This window comes from Styela clava, chromosome 2 (assembly GCF_964204865.1).
Source record: "Styela clava chromosome 2, kaStyClav1.hap1.2, whole genome shotgun sequence".
NCBI classification, from domain to species: domain Eukaryota; kingdom Metazoa; phylum Chordata; class Ascidiacea; order Stolidobranchia; family Styelidae; genus Styela; species Styela clava.
In genome coordinates, this window is record NC_135251.1 from 24,604,032 (window position 1) to 24,617,660 (window position 13,629).

General features: G+C 36.2%; 2 protein-coding genes across 4 annotated transcripts; one reads left to right on the plus strand and one right to left on the minus strand.

Annotated features, from left to right (window-relative positions):
• Positions 1 to 21: 21 nt before the first annotated feature.
• On the plus strand, positions 22 to 5,610 carry LOC120336793 (adenylosuccinate lyase-like). Of its 2 annotated transcripts, XM_039404557.2 has the most exons (12): positions 22 to 163; positions 362 to 571; positions 657 to 701; positions 795 to 874; positions 1,291 to 1,459; positions 1,779 to 1,825; positions 2,010 to 2,100; positions 2,531 to 2,748; positions 3,315 to 3,405; positions 3,626 to 3,715; positions 4,493 to 4,669; positions 5,192 to 5,610. In XM_039404557.2, the coding sequence occupies exons 1-12, from the start codon at positions 29 to 31 to the stop codon at positions 5,276 to 5,278; spliced, it is 1,440 nt and encodes a 479-aa protein (XP_039260491.2). In that variant the 5' UTR covers positions 22 to 28; the 3' UTR covers positions 5,279 to 5,610. The 2 variants fall into 2 exon arrangements, with proteins under 2 accessions (XP_039260491.2, XP_077966026.1); XM_078109900.1 differs by lacking the exons at positions 4,493 to 4,669; positions 5,192 to 5,610 and adding an exon at positions 4,225 to 4,416.
• On the minus strand, positions 4,946 to 12,798 carry LOC120336797 (uncharacterized). 2 transcript variants are annotated; one of them, XM_039404561.2, is made up of 7 exons: positions 12,374 to 12,798; positions 11,296 to 11,936; positions 10,823 to 11,119; positions 8,999 to 9,118; positions 6,334 to 6,382; positions 6,158 to 6,249; positions 4,946 to 5,465 (listed from the first exon to the last, which is right to left on the minus strand). In XM_039404561.2, the coding sequence occupies exons 1-6, from the start codon at positions 12,510 to 12,512 to the stop codon at positions 6,176 to 6,178; spliced, it is 1,320 nt and encodes a 439-aa protein (XP_039260495.2). In that variant the 5' UTR covers positions 12,513 to 12,798; the 3' UTR covers positions 4,946 to 5,465; positions 6,158 to 6,175. The 2 variants fall into 2 exon arrangements, with proteins under 2 accessions (XP_039260495.2, XP_039260494.2); XM_039404560.2 differs by having other exon boundaries at positions 6,158 to 6,265; positions 12,374 to 12,793.
• Positions 12,799 to 13,629: the final 831 nt, after the last annotated feature.

The following is a 13,629-nucleotide window of genomic DNA, read 5'->3' on the forward strand; positions in this document are numbered from 1 at the left end:
ACTCTTTAGTGACTATTTTTATAAAATCATGGAAGCAAAACAGAAGTACCAGTCTCCTCTTGTATCTCGATATGCTTCAAAAGAAATGGCATATAACTTCAGTGATGCAAAGAAATTTTCAATTTGGCGAAAGCTGTGGCTTTATTTAGCCAAAGCAGAAAAAGTGAGTATGAAATAAATCAATATATATACGGTACTATACAGTTGTGCCCTTTTTTTTGAGTTTCTTTGTTAATATTGTGTGAAACGCCCTTTGTAATGCGACAAAAGTTGACACAGTGTATATCAAATTATATATCTTGGTATGTATGTGATTAATTACTTAGCAACCGAATGATTCTATTATGTTCATTTTCCACAGGAATTGGGTCTTCAAATAACAGATGAACAAGTCCATGAACTTGAAAACAATTTAGTATTGACTGAAGAGGATTTTAAGTTTGCTGCTGAAATGGAAAAATCACTCAAACATGATGTGATGTCTCACATAAAAACTTATGCAAGTAGATGTCCGAAAGCTGCTCCTATTATACATCTTGGTGCAACATCCTGCTATGTTGGAGATAACACAGTGAGTGTGTATCAAATTATATATATATTGGCCAGGTCATGATTTATGACAAAATAAATTCAAAAATATATAAATGTCATTTCAGGATCTCATTGTGCTCCGAGATGGAATGGATATTCTTTTACCGAAGGTAATGCTCAATCAGTAGTGAATTTCAATTAATCTACATTTAATGAGGTTTTCTAATTTGCCTGTAACAATGGATTTTTACATTTGTCTACAGATAGCTTGCTGCATAAAGCACATGTCAGAATTTTCCAGTAAGCATGCTGATCTGCCAACCTTGGGGTTCACACATTTCCAGTAATGTATTTTATCTAATTCAAGTTCATTATAATGATGATCGTCTGCACTTCTTATGCACATTATTTTCAGCATGCGTCTACTATTTTGTTTCCATCTCTGAACCGGATTAATTGCAGCTGAAACCAGTTTGGTTTCACATAGTTTTAAGGGCATTTATTGTTGATTTTTACTTTATTAATATTCAATTCTCTCCATACTAGACTGGTATTTGCATGCATCAATTCTTTTAAAGCTCTTACTTTTGTTTTGGTTTAGACATTACCTATTTACATACTGTTATTCTCAGTTGCGGATGACATTTTCATAACAACGTACTGAATCAAAATTTGCCATTTACAAATAAATGTAATTATAGTCTCTGCTTTTTCATAAAGTTATATTTCTGTTCTACAAGTAAAGTATTTCTATGTTAGACCGGCCCAACTAACAACTGTAGGGAAACGATGCTGTCTCTGGATACAAGATCTTCTGACTGATTTGCTACAGTTGGAAAGAATAAGAGATGAGTTGAAATTTCGTGGAATCAAAGGGGCAACAGGAACACAAGCTAGTTTCATGGCCTTATTTGAAGATACATCTAAAGTAATTAATTTTTGATACATACATGAATCATTTCGATATTCAAAGTATTGAGGTAAAACTTTTCTGACATCAGTTGAAAGTGGTAAAATTGAAACAGATACCATGACCAAAAATAAGTTATAGATTCCATCAATTATGAATATCATTTTCAGAATTGCTTGTCGGAACTGATATTCTCAATTTAAATCTGAGAAGATCATGATATTATTGATGCCATATAAAGATTGTTACATTTACTATTCCTTCATGATTAAACAGTGGCACAAGTTTTCTACGTTGATGCTTTTTGAAAATTTAATTCTACTTAATTGAATTTAAGGTTGAAAAATTGAATGATCGAATCACCGAAATGTGCAACTTCAATAAGTAAGTGAACTGCATTCCGATTTCATGGAAATTCTTAGTTTAATTGAAAACGAATCTGAATTAAAGGTTTTATAATATAATATTCTCTCAGTTTTTAAGGTTTCTATGTCTAAAAGTTAACTCACCTGTACATTTTGTATTAGCACTAGTTTCTGAAAATTTCAATTTTAAAAACATTTTTCAGATCATATATTATAACTGGTCAGACATACCCAAGGAAAGTGGATGCTGATATACTTTCTAGACTTGCTAGCTTGGGATCATCTATCCACAAGGCAGGTAATTGTTAATGTACTGATTTTCCAAAGTAATTTACTTGGCATTGTTCATAGCAATGGGGATGTAGGATCTATATATTGTAGAAATACATAAAATGCTTTCAAACATGGAAAACTGCACATATTTACATGATTTCTTTTTAGGCCGATTTATCCTTTTTCGTTATCATTGAATTACTGAAAATGGTGTTGAAGACATTCCAATCTGTGTATCTAGCATCTACTTAAAATAAGAATTAGCAGGGACGCTTACCTGTATAAAACTGAGAAATATATTTTCTAGTTCTAACACAGAATAATCACCGATGTTTTCAAATTTTATATGTCTGAATTGGTATTAACCACCACCTTGAAACAACTTCCACGATCATGTTTCAAATAAAAGTCCTCTTTTTCAGATATTAAAGTTCCAAACATCAATATTTAGATTTGTACCGATATACGACTGCTTGCTGGCTTGAAAGAAATGGAGGAACCATTTGGAGCGGAGCAAGTAGGATCAAGTGCAATGGCTTACAAACGTAATCCTATGAAAAGTGAAAGATGCTGTTCTCTGGCCCGACATCTTATTGCATTAGTTTCCGATCCATTTCAAACTGCTGCAGTGCAATGGTTTGAGCGAACTCTTGATGATAGTGCTAATAGGTATATCTTTATTTTTGCAATTGAACAATTCCATATAAAAAAGCTTCATCAAAATCATGACCTATGTGCATTTAATGTACTCTTCACATCAGGGGTGGGCAAATTACGGCCCGCGGGCCAGATCAGGCTCACCGAAGTGTTTCATCTTGCCCACTTGTGTATTCTGAAGTTTCAACCGAAGTTTTTATGAATATAAATTTTCGTTGAAAATATCGATGAAAATAACATCATAAGGACCCCGGATTGGGTACTCCCGAAGTATGTGAACCAATATACCCGAAACCGGAACGTAATAGGTCTACCAGGTTAGGGTTAGGCCTTAATTTCATTCCAAGTAACTCCCGCAGTATTGAAATTATGGCCTTACCCTAACCTGGTACACATATTACGTTTCGGTGACGCCAACTTGGTTCACATACTTCGAGAGTACCATTTATTATGTTGTGCTCTTAATATTATATAAACGTTAATTAACCTAGCTGTGGGACTAGCCGCTAAGTAAAGTAATTGCCTACCCCTGGTTTACATGTTCATATTTGCAAACCGTTTTTATTACTTTTTTACAGGAGAATATGCCTTCCTGAAGCATTCTTAACTGCTGATATTATACTGTCTATTTTGCAGAACATTTTTGAGTCTCCAGTGATTTATCCCAAGGTATACACTTATTTTATCTCATATGTATATGATCTTTTTGCTACGAAAAACTTGCATCTTGCTCACATGCCATTTTATTAGCGTCTCTGATTGTGGTTTGCTGGATAGCTCATCGAGACCTGTTCACAATGTTATAATTACCACGATAAACCAATTTTTCATGGTCTAGAGATAGTAATTCGCATGGTTTATTTATTTGTTTTTACTTTTTGTGTTACAGATAATTGAACAAAGAATTAAACAAGAACTTCCATTCATGGCAACTGAGAATATTATCATGGAGATGGTGAAGGCTGGTGGGGACAGACAGGTATTATTCTCTGATGTTTCATTCTTCATTTAAGTCACAGAAGTCACTTTCAGATCACAATGTTCTAGTAAAACTGTGCTCCCTTCTTCAAAATAAAAGTTATACGAGCGGTCATGTTATTTTTTGTGCCTTATGATTTACTATACCTCGAAACATGAGTTTATGTCTATGTCACTGAATTAACTATAGATCTGCGACACCTATAATATGATTTCAATTGTATAGTCAACATTGACACGTCAACATATCCACTCAGGGGCGCAGCCTAGTTTTCCAAAAAGTGGTGAAAATCAGTAATTTTCTGCAACAGCTTATGAAACAATCGCCTCGATAACGCCACTCAAAGAGCAGATAATTCTTTTCTGTTGCCAAAAACATTTAATTCATGGCTGATATGGGCATTTCGAATTTCTACCTTCTATTAATTTAATTGTGGGCGCTCCAGAAGTATTCGTACCAAGATGACGCACAACCTGAACAACCCTAATCTTTACACATACTATGTTCAGGTTGTGCGACATCTTGGTACGAATACTTCGGGAGCACCTAATTGTGTACAACTATCAACTCGCGAATGCGTCAACTTACTACAAAATAAAAGCATAACTACTCTAAAATACCACGCGAATCTGCAAATATAAGGATTTTATTTAGGTTCAATGTTGAGGATCAGGTTTTTGGGATGGTTGGTGTCTTGGTGAGAAAGATCCTTGTAATTCAAACCATTTCACGCAGTCCTGTTCAGATAGAAATTATGCTTGACTATACATTTACCAGGAAGTCCATGAGAAGATAAGAGTGCTGTCAAATGAAGCTGCGAAAGCAGTGAAGCAGGAAGGTCGTGTGAATGATTTGATTGAAAGAATCAAGTCTGATCATTTTTTTGCTCCTATTCATGAAGCACTTGATGGAATCCTGGATCCAAATACGTTTATTGGATTAGCACCTTACCAAGTAAGTTTTTCTTATCTGTCGGCCACACTGACTGAACTGAATAATGTTGAACAACGTTTTCAAGTTTGTAATGAATTGTGGGGGCTCTAGAAGTATGTATACCATTATGAAGGTAACTAAATTTTTCGCCCACTTTACATCAAGATGTGTAAAGGAACGAGAGCCCCAGTGGGTATATTCACTTGGCTAAAACGGACAGTCCCCGAACTTGTAATAAAAATAAAATGAGATGAACCGGAATAAAATTATGGCCTAACCTGGTACACACAGACACACTACAGCAGGAGTACCTTATATATTCTGCATATAAGCTCAGTGATTGATTTCAGTAATGAGTCAGAGTCACTAATATTACTAAATTTGCAATCCAACTTGTGTAGAAAATTTAACACTGCTGTTTATACCCAGTATATTTTAATGCTCAGAGAATATTTAATTGAACATCTTCAAGATTTTTTTGTCTGTTTTGGTAAAGCTCGTTAATGCTAATAAAACAATCTTGGTAAAATTGTTTTACATTAGGTAAAAAAGTTTCTTGAAATTGAAGTTGAACCAGCTTTGAAACGATACGAAGGAAAATTGGGTGGAAAATCAGAACTCAACGTTTGATACAATGGAATAAGCATCACAAGAAAAAAATGTTTTCTGTTTGGCAAAAGAGCACTGTTTGTTGCTTTGGTAATCTAAAATTCGCAGTACATTTTAACATTCATTTGAAATATATAGATTTTTCATTCTGGGAGAATTCGAATTATTGTTGCATTGATTCTTCAGTTTATGTACAAATGAAGTCCACCTGGAAGAAGATGGGAATTTGTTTAATTATAACTTATTTTTTATGCGTTTTGCATGTCTTCAAAAATCTGAATTCTAATTATCACTTTTGATTTCCCGGTTATGATTTGCAATATACACAATTTGACGCGTTGTTCTCAATATTATTTGATCTATTACCTTGTTTCATTGGTGGCAAATTGTATATGCCAAGTGCTCAGGAGAACACTTCAAGATAAGGTTAAAGGTTACTTAATTGCAGCTTTTGTTGTATGACAAAATTCAGTGATTATTTATTATAGGAGAGTTATTCATGTGTGGACAGAACGCGGTTTGATAGTTTGTGCTACAAGTAAGTTGACGCACAGCTCACTCGAGAGAAATATGAAAATACGCCAGCCTGCCCATTATAAATGCTTGTAATATGAATTTGTTGTGTAGCGATAGAATCGGATATTTAATTTGGATTGTACACAAACGATACCAAAGGTGTATAATGGTAAAAAAGTACGAATGATTCATAATCATAACGACTCGTAATTTTTAAATCGATGGGAAGAAAGCTTTAGAATACGTAGACTTGATGGTGGAGGATGCCGCGGGGTAATAATGGGTGCTGTGGCAATCGCATCCCTAATGTTCAAAAAAGCGGCTACCATTTGGATTTTAGATGGCTTGCTTTAAAATGTCCATATTCGTGACAAAAATATTTACCTTCAAATTTATCATATTTCAAGCTTTGCCCGAAATTTGTGTAGTACTTAGTCGGTGGGTTAATTGGGTGATTGAGTTCTGGGACGTCAATCCTGGGTGGAACCATACCTAGAAAAAATTGTAGAAAGTCACTCTTGTAGGTTCGAATAACAGTTCGTTGTTGATTATTATCTCACCTGCATGGGATAAATCCGATTTCTTTGCTTTCTCAAGTGCCATTCTCACCTAAAGGAACGATTTTTAGAGGTTAGTATTTGAAGATATTGGGGCGCATGTTCACTAGACCAGTGGTTCCCAAACTTTTTTGACCATCGCCCCCCTAAAGTAGTTTATGCAACTTCATCGCCCCCCTGCACTACAAAAAAATATACAGTCAGAAACGAATATATTACAGACCAAATAAGAAGACAAATAATAGTTTATGGTGTTTTTTAATGAAATAGATGAGCTTGGTGTTCTTCAGCGAGTTATTTATTATATCTAAAATTACCCCGTTTACTGATGGAAAGGTGATTTCGTTGTTTTAATAGCAATAGTAGCACGGCTGAAAACCCCTTTTTCACCATATAATAGATTGAAAATGAAAGAATCCAGGGTTCTACCACCTCAAAAACCGCCGTGTACTCTTGCCTTATAGCATTTCACTTTCTAAATTCACCCCATTTCACATTAAAATAATAAAAACAAAGTTAATTTTCCCAAACTTATAATAATTATTTTCGTACATCTCATTCATTCGTACAGCCTGATGACCTGCACCAAAATATTTCGGAAAAATTCATCCCTGATTCCTCATCCTATCACGGCCTCCAGTCCGATCACCATTCCACAATTAACCAGCCATTTGTTTTTGATTCATTGACTCGGATGTGGAAGAAGCCGTGACTGACTATCGGCTACGGCCCAGGGGTCGGCAAGTTTTATGTCGCTCGCAGGACAAAATTCAGGGTTGCTAGTCTTTTGCGGGTCGCATATATTTTTTGGAAGTTAAAAACGGAACAGCACGCAAAAACTGTGACAATTCGTGAACTCAACTCAGTCGTCTTATAAAAAAAATATTACAATGATATTTAATGTGACACTGTCTCGTTGCTGCATCACGCTGGATAGCTTTACGACGCCAAGATTGAAACATTTTCTAAATGGGCACCACCAAACCCACTTCTTTGCTTGTTCTTTGTAATGTTCATTTTCGAAAATAATGATTTGCACAAATATGTACTTCCAAACATCGAAGTGAATATTTTCGCATGATTTGTGAAATTTTGATAAATATTTTCTCTCTGAGAAGATACATTCTTACAAAAATTAAGCAGTGATGAATCTCTCGATTAGAATATGAATTTTATTTTCTTATTGCTTCGCAATATATTCGAATATTTACTGCGTTATTGAACCCCTGCACTCAGCATCAACTTTTCTGCGTGTTTTCATTTGTCTAATTATAATTACATTGTAGGCTCGTTAAACGAGTGGCTGTTCACTAGATTGTTAGGATATAGTATAATTTAGTCTAAACGTGTCTCACGATATATTCTGTTACGTAAAAAAATGTAATTTACTCCTCGAGCGTAGATTATAAATAAAAAATTTTCATCGTCAAAACCGCCGTTTGGAGATTTCCCCGGGCATAGACTTCCTTGTTTACTTCGTGACATTGGCCAATCAGCAAGATGCAAAAAAAGGGAACAATGCCCCCCTTCGCATCCGCTCAGGCGCTCTCACTCAGACAGATTTTCAGGCGTGGTCGTGAACACTACCTCATTTTCGCATTTTTGAATTATATTCGTTAGTTTTTAGTTGTTTTTCGGAAATTTAAATATAAACCAAATAAGTCAATGATTACTTTGCCTTTCCATGAGTTTCAGTTTAAATACAGCAATCAAAAATTAGTGTAGAAATAGCTGTGATAGACTAGGCTAAAATTCTTTATCGGTACTTTTGAAAAACAGATTGTTGAATGGTGTGTATTAGAATGATAGTTTGAAACAAATACCCCATTTTAAAGGCAACAACTCGCGAAACCACTCTTAAAATAAGCCCCAAAACTTTTAAAATGGTTAAGTATGGGAAGAATTTTCCGCAGTCAAAGGTCGGGGAAAGGTCCATTCAGTGAATCGTCCAGGGCCAGATTATTTTACTCCGGCCGTATTTTGCCGACCACTGGGATACGCAAACTACCTTACCTTACTGCGAAGACGAGACCAGAAATCCATTCGCGTGTGAATATCGCCCACATGATTCAAGCCTGCCAATGCACACAGAGTACAGAATTAAGTGCGCCGAACATAAAACTGGTTTCGCGAAATCGCCCCCCTATCGCCCCCTTAGACTTTTTCGCCCCCCTCTGTATCGTTTTCGCCCACTGGGGGGCGATATCGCCCACTTTGGGAATCACTGCACTAGACGACATACATACTTCTATTTGGCGTGACATTTTTGCATATGTAATTTCTAACCCCCCAACTCGCTCCGACATTCAAAGTCACTACGACGTCACAATCACGTCAAAAAGCTTGCCAAAATATAGGTATAATTGCCCGAAATGGCAATTCGCCAACGATAACAAACTCTTTAACGCCTCATATCGGGATCGTGACGACGAGAAATAGCTTTCGCGATCTCGGGTGATCGTCTGCACGTCGTGGATGACAGTTATTATAGTTTGGAAGGCCTTATTACGTTACTGTGGCGTCGTAGTGACGACGTAAGTCTGGTGGAGTTTAGAAATAACATAATTTATGCAAAAATGGTTTGGCCCTCCAACTAAAAGTATTTACGTCGTGTTGCGAACGTGGCCCGATAATGAGGCGATATCACTTGAGTTCATCAACAGCATACCTCATATTCGCTTCCTTTAAGTAGGCTTTTGACTTGATCTGCACCAAATTTGTGCATGATGTTCAATGGTATAGCTTCATCTATGTGTACTGGTGGCTGTACGGGAGGTTTTTGTTGTCTCTAAATACAATGAAATTTTTCGTGAACTAATGTATTCCGTATGTCATACAAAAAAAATAACTAAGAATATAATATAGGCTTCATGTTAGTATTGGATCAGAGTCGAATTTGACACAATTTCCACCCTCTTATATCTGCTTACATCTTTATGGAGACGAAATCCGCTTGTACTTTTATCCATTGCGTTTTTAACCGCAATTGGGTACAGGTTAAATCAGTGTCGCCCAACGCGAGAGTCTCATGTTTTTTGACAAAAACGAAATATATCTGAAACATAGCCTATTAAATATCCCTATTGACTGCAACCAGACTAAGGAATTGGTTTGGCATATAATTCAGACATAGGCTCTTCTTTCCCTCGGAATAATATATATAAAATAATATATATATATATATATATGAAAATGAGTGTATGTATTAGTTTTTCAAGTTCAGGGCCATAGCAGTACTACATGTCGTTTAGTATTTTTATATATTCTCGAATCGCGTGATTTCATAAAATTTATATTTTTAAGAAATTTGTGTCGCAAGATAAGAACAAGAAGGTGTAGAACCACTGGCTCAAATTACCCAGACTCTCAGTTGCGTAGTCGTACATCGTCGGTGAATCCGATGAATGTTTCTCCGAGCATCGATTTCATTGCTTATTTACGTAACAGTTACTAATCAGTAAGATGCCAAACAAAACTTTATTTTCCAAACAGACGTGGCGCGGTTGTAGACATTGGCACGTTTTCGTGGTTTTCAGTTGTGTTTCCGACATTTAGGTTGAACTAAATAACTCGATGGTGATCAAGAACTTATTGGACCTTTCCCCGAGCATCGACTTCCTTGTTTACTTCGTGACATTAGCCAATCAACAAGATGCAAAAAGTGACGTAACAATGCTCCCTTTTCGCATCCGCTCAGACACTTTTCTCACTCAGACAGATTTTCAGGCGCGGTCGTAAACATTACCTCGTTTTCGCGTTTTTGAACTCTAGTCGTTAATTTTCAGCTGTGTTTCAGAAATTAATATATTAATCTGATAATGCAATGATCACTCTGTCGTCTTAGGAGTTTTAATTTAATTGTAGTAATAAAAAATGAGTGTAGAACTAGCTATGATAGACTAGGCTAAAATTCTTTACCGGTACTTTCAAAAAACAGATTGTTGTATGCGATAAATCATAATGATGGTTTGAAACAAAGACTTCATTTCACAGGCGCCAACTCGCGAAACTTCTTATAAAATAAGCCCCGAAAATTTTGCAATGGTAAAGTATGGGGAGAATTTTTCGGGGGTCAAAGGTCGGGTAACGGTCCATAGGTAGGTATAGTCATAGTCAAGTTTATTTTTTCAATCCAGTAAGAAAAAATAACATGCAATTTTAAGACGAATAATATTAAATACACATTTCACTGGGGAAGGGAAGCCGCGAGGAACCAAAGCTGGTTATCAAGCAGCGACACCCAAAGGTGATCAAAAATTAATAGTTAAAGGCTACTACGGACTAGACTGAACTGAAATGAAGCTATTCTTAGTTTTAAATCGCAAATGTTTGATTTTGATGGTTGTTATGAACATATAAAACAGTCTGTAAGCGTCAATGTGCCTTAGGTTGCATTACAGTCAACACAGTTCCGACTACATATCAAACTCCCGACTACATATTAGAATTTAGATCATCAAGAAAACAAATTTTCAAGTATATTATATGATACCTTGGGTTTTGTATTTCGTCTTGCTGCGTCGTAGGTTCGCCGAACATCGGATGACGGGTCATATGGTACTGAATACACGGTTCCACCATCACTTTTAGTGGAATGCCTATCATTGAAAGTTCTTTCGGGAGTGCTCATCTTGTAAAATCCCCCCGGTCCTGTAACTTCTCGGTTTGTGGTAACAGTATTTCCTCGCTGCCCGAGTGAAAATACGTTTCCATGGTCTCGATATTGGCCGGGCGTCTCCCTTTTCTTGAAGGATTCATGGTTGTACTGGAGAGTGTTGCCTAGTCCCAACTGAAAATTGAGAATGTTACAACAACTGGATCGCAGGTTTTATTCACATAATGCGTAAGATAATAAGTAGTTGAAATTCATGGACAAGGTGTAATTTTATACTAATATATATATAAATCGTGAATAATTAAAAAAATATTTTAATGGAACAAATATTTTATTAATTGTAACGGTACCTTATTTATTGATCCGGCATTTATCAGATCCTTGGCACCAGTTTCAGTTATTTTAAGACTGGCTGTTCTCATATGATTTCGTTGACCTGGAAAGTGAAATTTTGGTACGTGGACAACTTTTCCTGATGCCGAGGAATACTTTCTTGTATATTTTGAAAGCTCCTCTTCCAAATTCCGTGAATTCATTCTCGATGCTCTTCTGCGGCGGTTATATGGTGTAGTCGAGCGCCGGGAAATTTGATTTTCGTCAGCGAATCCTTTTATTTTTTTCGTTTTTGTGTTACCTAGACTTGGTTTGCAATCTGTTGGGGTGCTATCGGGTCTGTGCTTTTCAGTTGAAACGTTGTATACTCCGTAAAGATTCTTATAAGCAACTAGGTTCGGTTGTGGGATTGCCTTTTTGTTGGAATCTGGTTCATTGGTTTCGGGCTCATCTAACTTGTCACCGAGATTTAATTCAACGCTGCTGATTCTGCTGTAAGAACTCGCTCGACTGTAGCCTCTTGCAAATTCTTCACCTATTTCGGGTTGTGAATAATCCTTGATACCCCACGCGACATTGAATAACGCCTGCTTTGAGGGGGTCGGTGTTCTCCACTTCTTGTAACGATCCTCGAAAAGACGTTCGGCCTCTGATTGTGCTGTCAAATAGTAATTTGTTAACTTTGAGATTAGAAAATTCATTTGTTAAATTAACTATGCGTTGGTAAAAAAAATTCTAAACAAAGCATTGTCATAAGAGGAAATACGTGACAAAGAGTTCTTCAGTAGATAGCAAATATCGATATAGTTTTTAATCATTATCTCAACTAAATAGTTGATTCTAGTGCTTGTATTTCAAATCTTATTCCGAACTCACAGTTCATATTTCATTTTAGCAATTATGTGCTGAGTAGTTATCGCTAGATATAGTATCGCTCCAAATATGGTATCAATACCGCTGAAGTTCATTGTAACGTTTTTGCAATAAAATCACCTTTAAAATAAGAACATTCGAGTAATTACCAACTCTAATTAACCCGTATTATAACCTATATGTTCGCTTGGAAAAGAAAATCTTTGTCAATCAATTTCCTACCTCCTTCGTCTTTGAGTATTTTTGACGCTTTATTGGAGTTATCAAGTGTAGTTCCGAATATTGTTCTGTCGGCTCTTGCCTTCGTTCTGTTTACTTTTGTGGTCTTATATGCCGGCAAGGCAGCAATTGAAGTAGACATTTTTATTCAGGCTTATAATATATTACAGTTATACAATACTTTAATTAGATGTTACTGTAGTTTCAGAACAATACACAAAACGCTTCATGCCTGATAATTATGAATTGCGGTACGCGTAATCTTAATTGGGAAATTGGTGTAGTGTTCTCAATACAAATCGTATTTCCCTTCGCAATATCTACTGTGATTCACTCAGATCGTATCGGATATACGACAAATATCCAAACTACAAAAATACCGCTCTGAACATCCCTTTGAATGTATCTCACCCGTGAATCGTTTCAGTAAAGCTATTATCAAGCTTTAGATGTAACACTCCTTTGCTAATCGTACCAAAGTAACTGATAAAAATAACATTCGAAACATCTGTAAAGTGCTGCACATCCATAATTACGGGAGACACTGGTTGAAACATTCCGTGAGTGGTCCAGCTTTGAAAATGGTGATATATAGTGCCAAAATCAGTGCAGATATGTTGGACAAAAGCGACACCACAACGCGCGATTTGTTGACATAACTTGTTGGCGAATAATACAAGACTTATTGTTGAAGTATATGACAATAGGCTTCGCAATCTGACACTTAATATATGATAGCTATAGTAATTCAATTCACGTATTTTATACATCAACAAGTTTTACCAGACTGTTGGTAACTATGACACGAGTTCTTATGTTTGTTCCGTGAGCATTGATTATGAATGCTACATACTACTTTTATTTCAATAGCAAAACCTATTGATACTTTTTGTTCGACTGACTTCAGATGTTGTGAAATGCACCCTTTGGACGATTTTGTATTGGCTTTATGAAGAAGTGTAGTTCCTATTTCAACTGGTTTATATGTTTATATTCCCAGTAGTCTTTTCAGCGCATAGTGTCATAGAAAGGTACTCCCGTAATGTGCGTACCGGGTTAGGGTAAGGCCATTATTTTATTTCTATTACGAGTTCGGGGACTGTCGGAATATACCCCCTGCCCATAGGTTTCAGTCCCTTTCACAACTTGATGTAAAATAGGCAAACAGAATTAGTTACCTCCATATTGGTACATCTACTTTTGGAGTGCCCTTATAAGAGATTTCTCTTTTCAATTTCGACCTATGTTGGCAGCCTGAC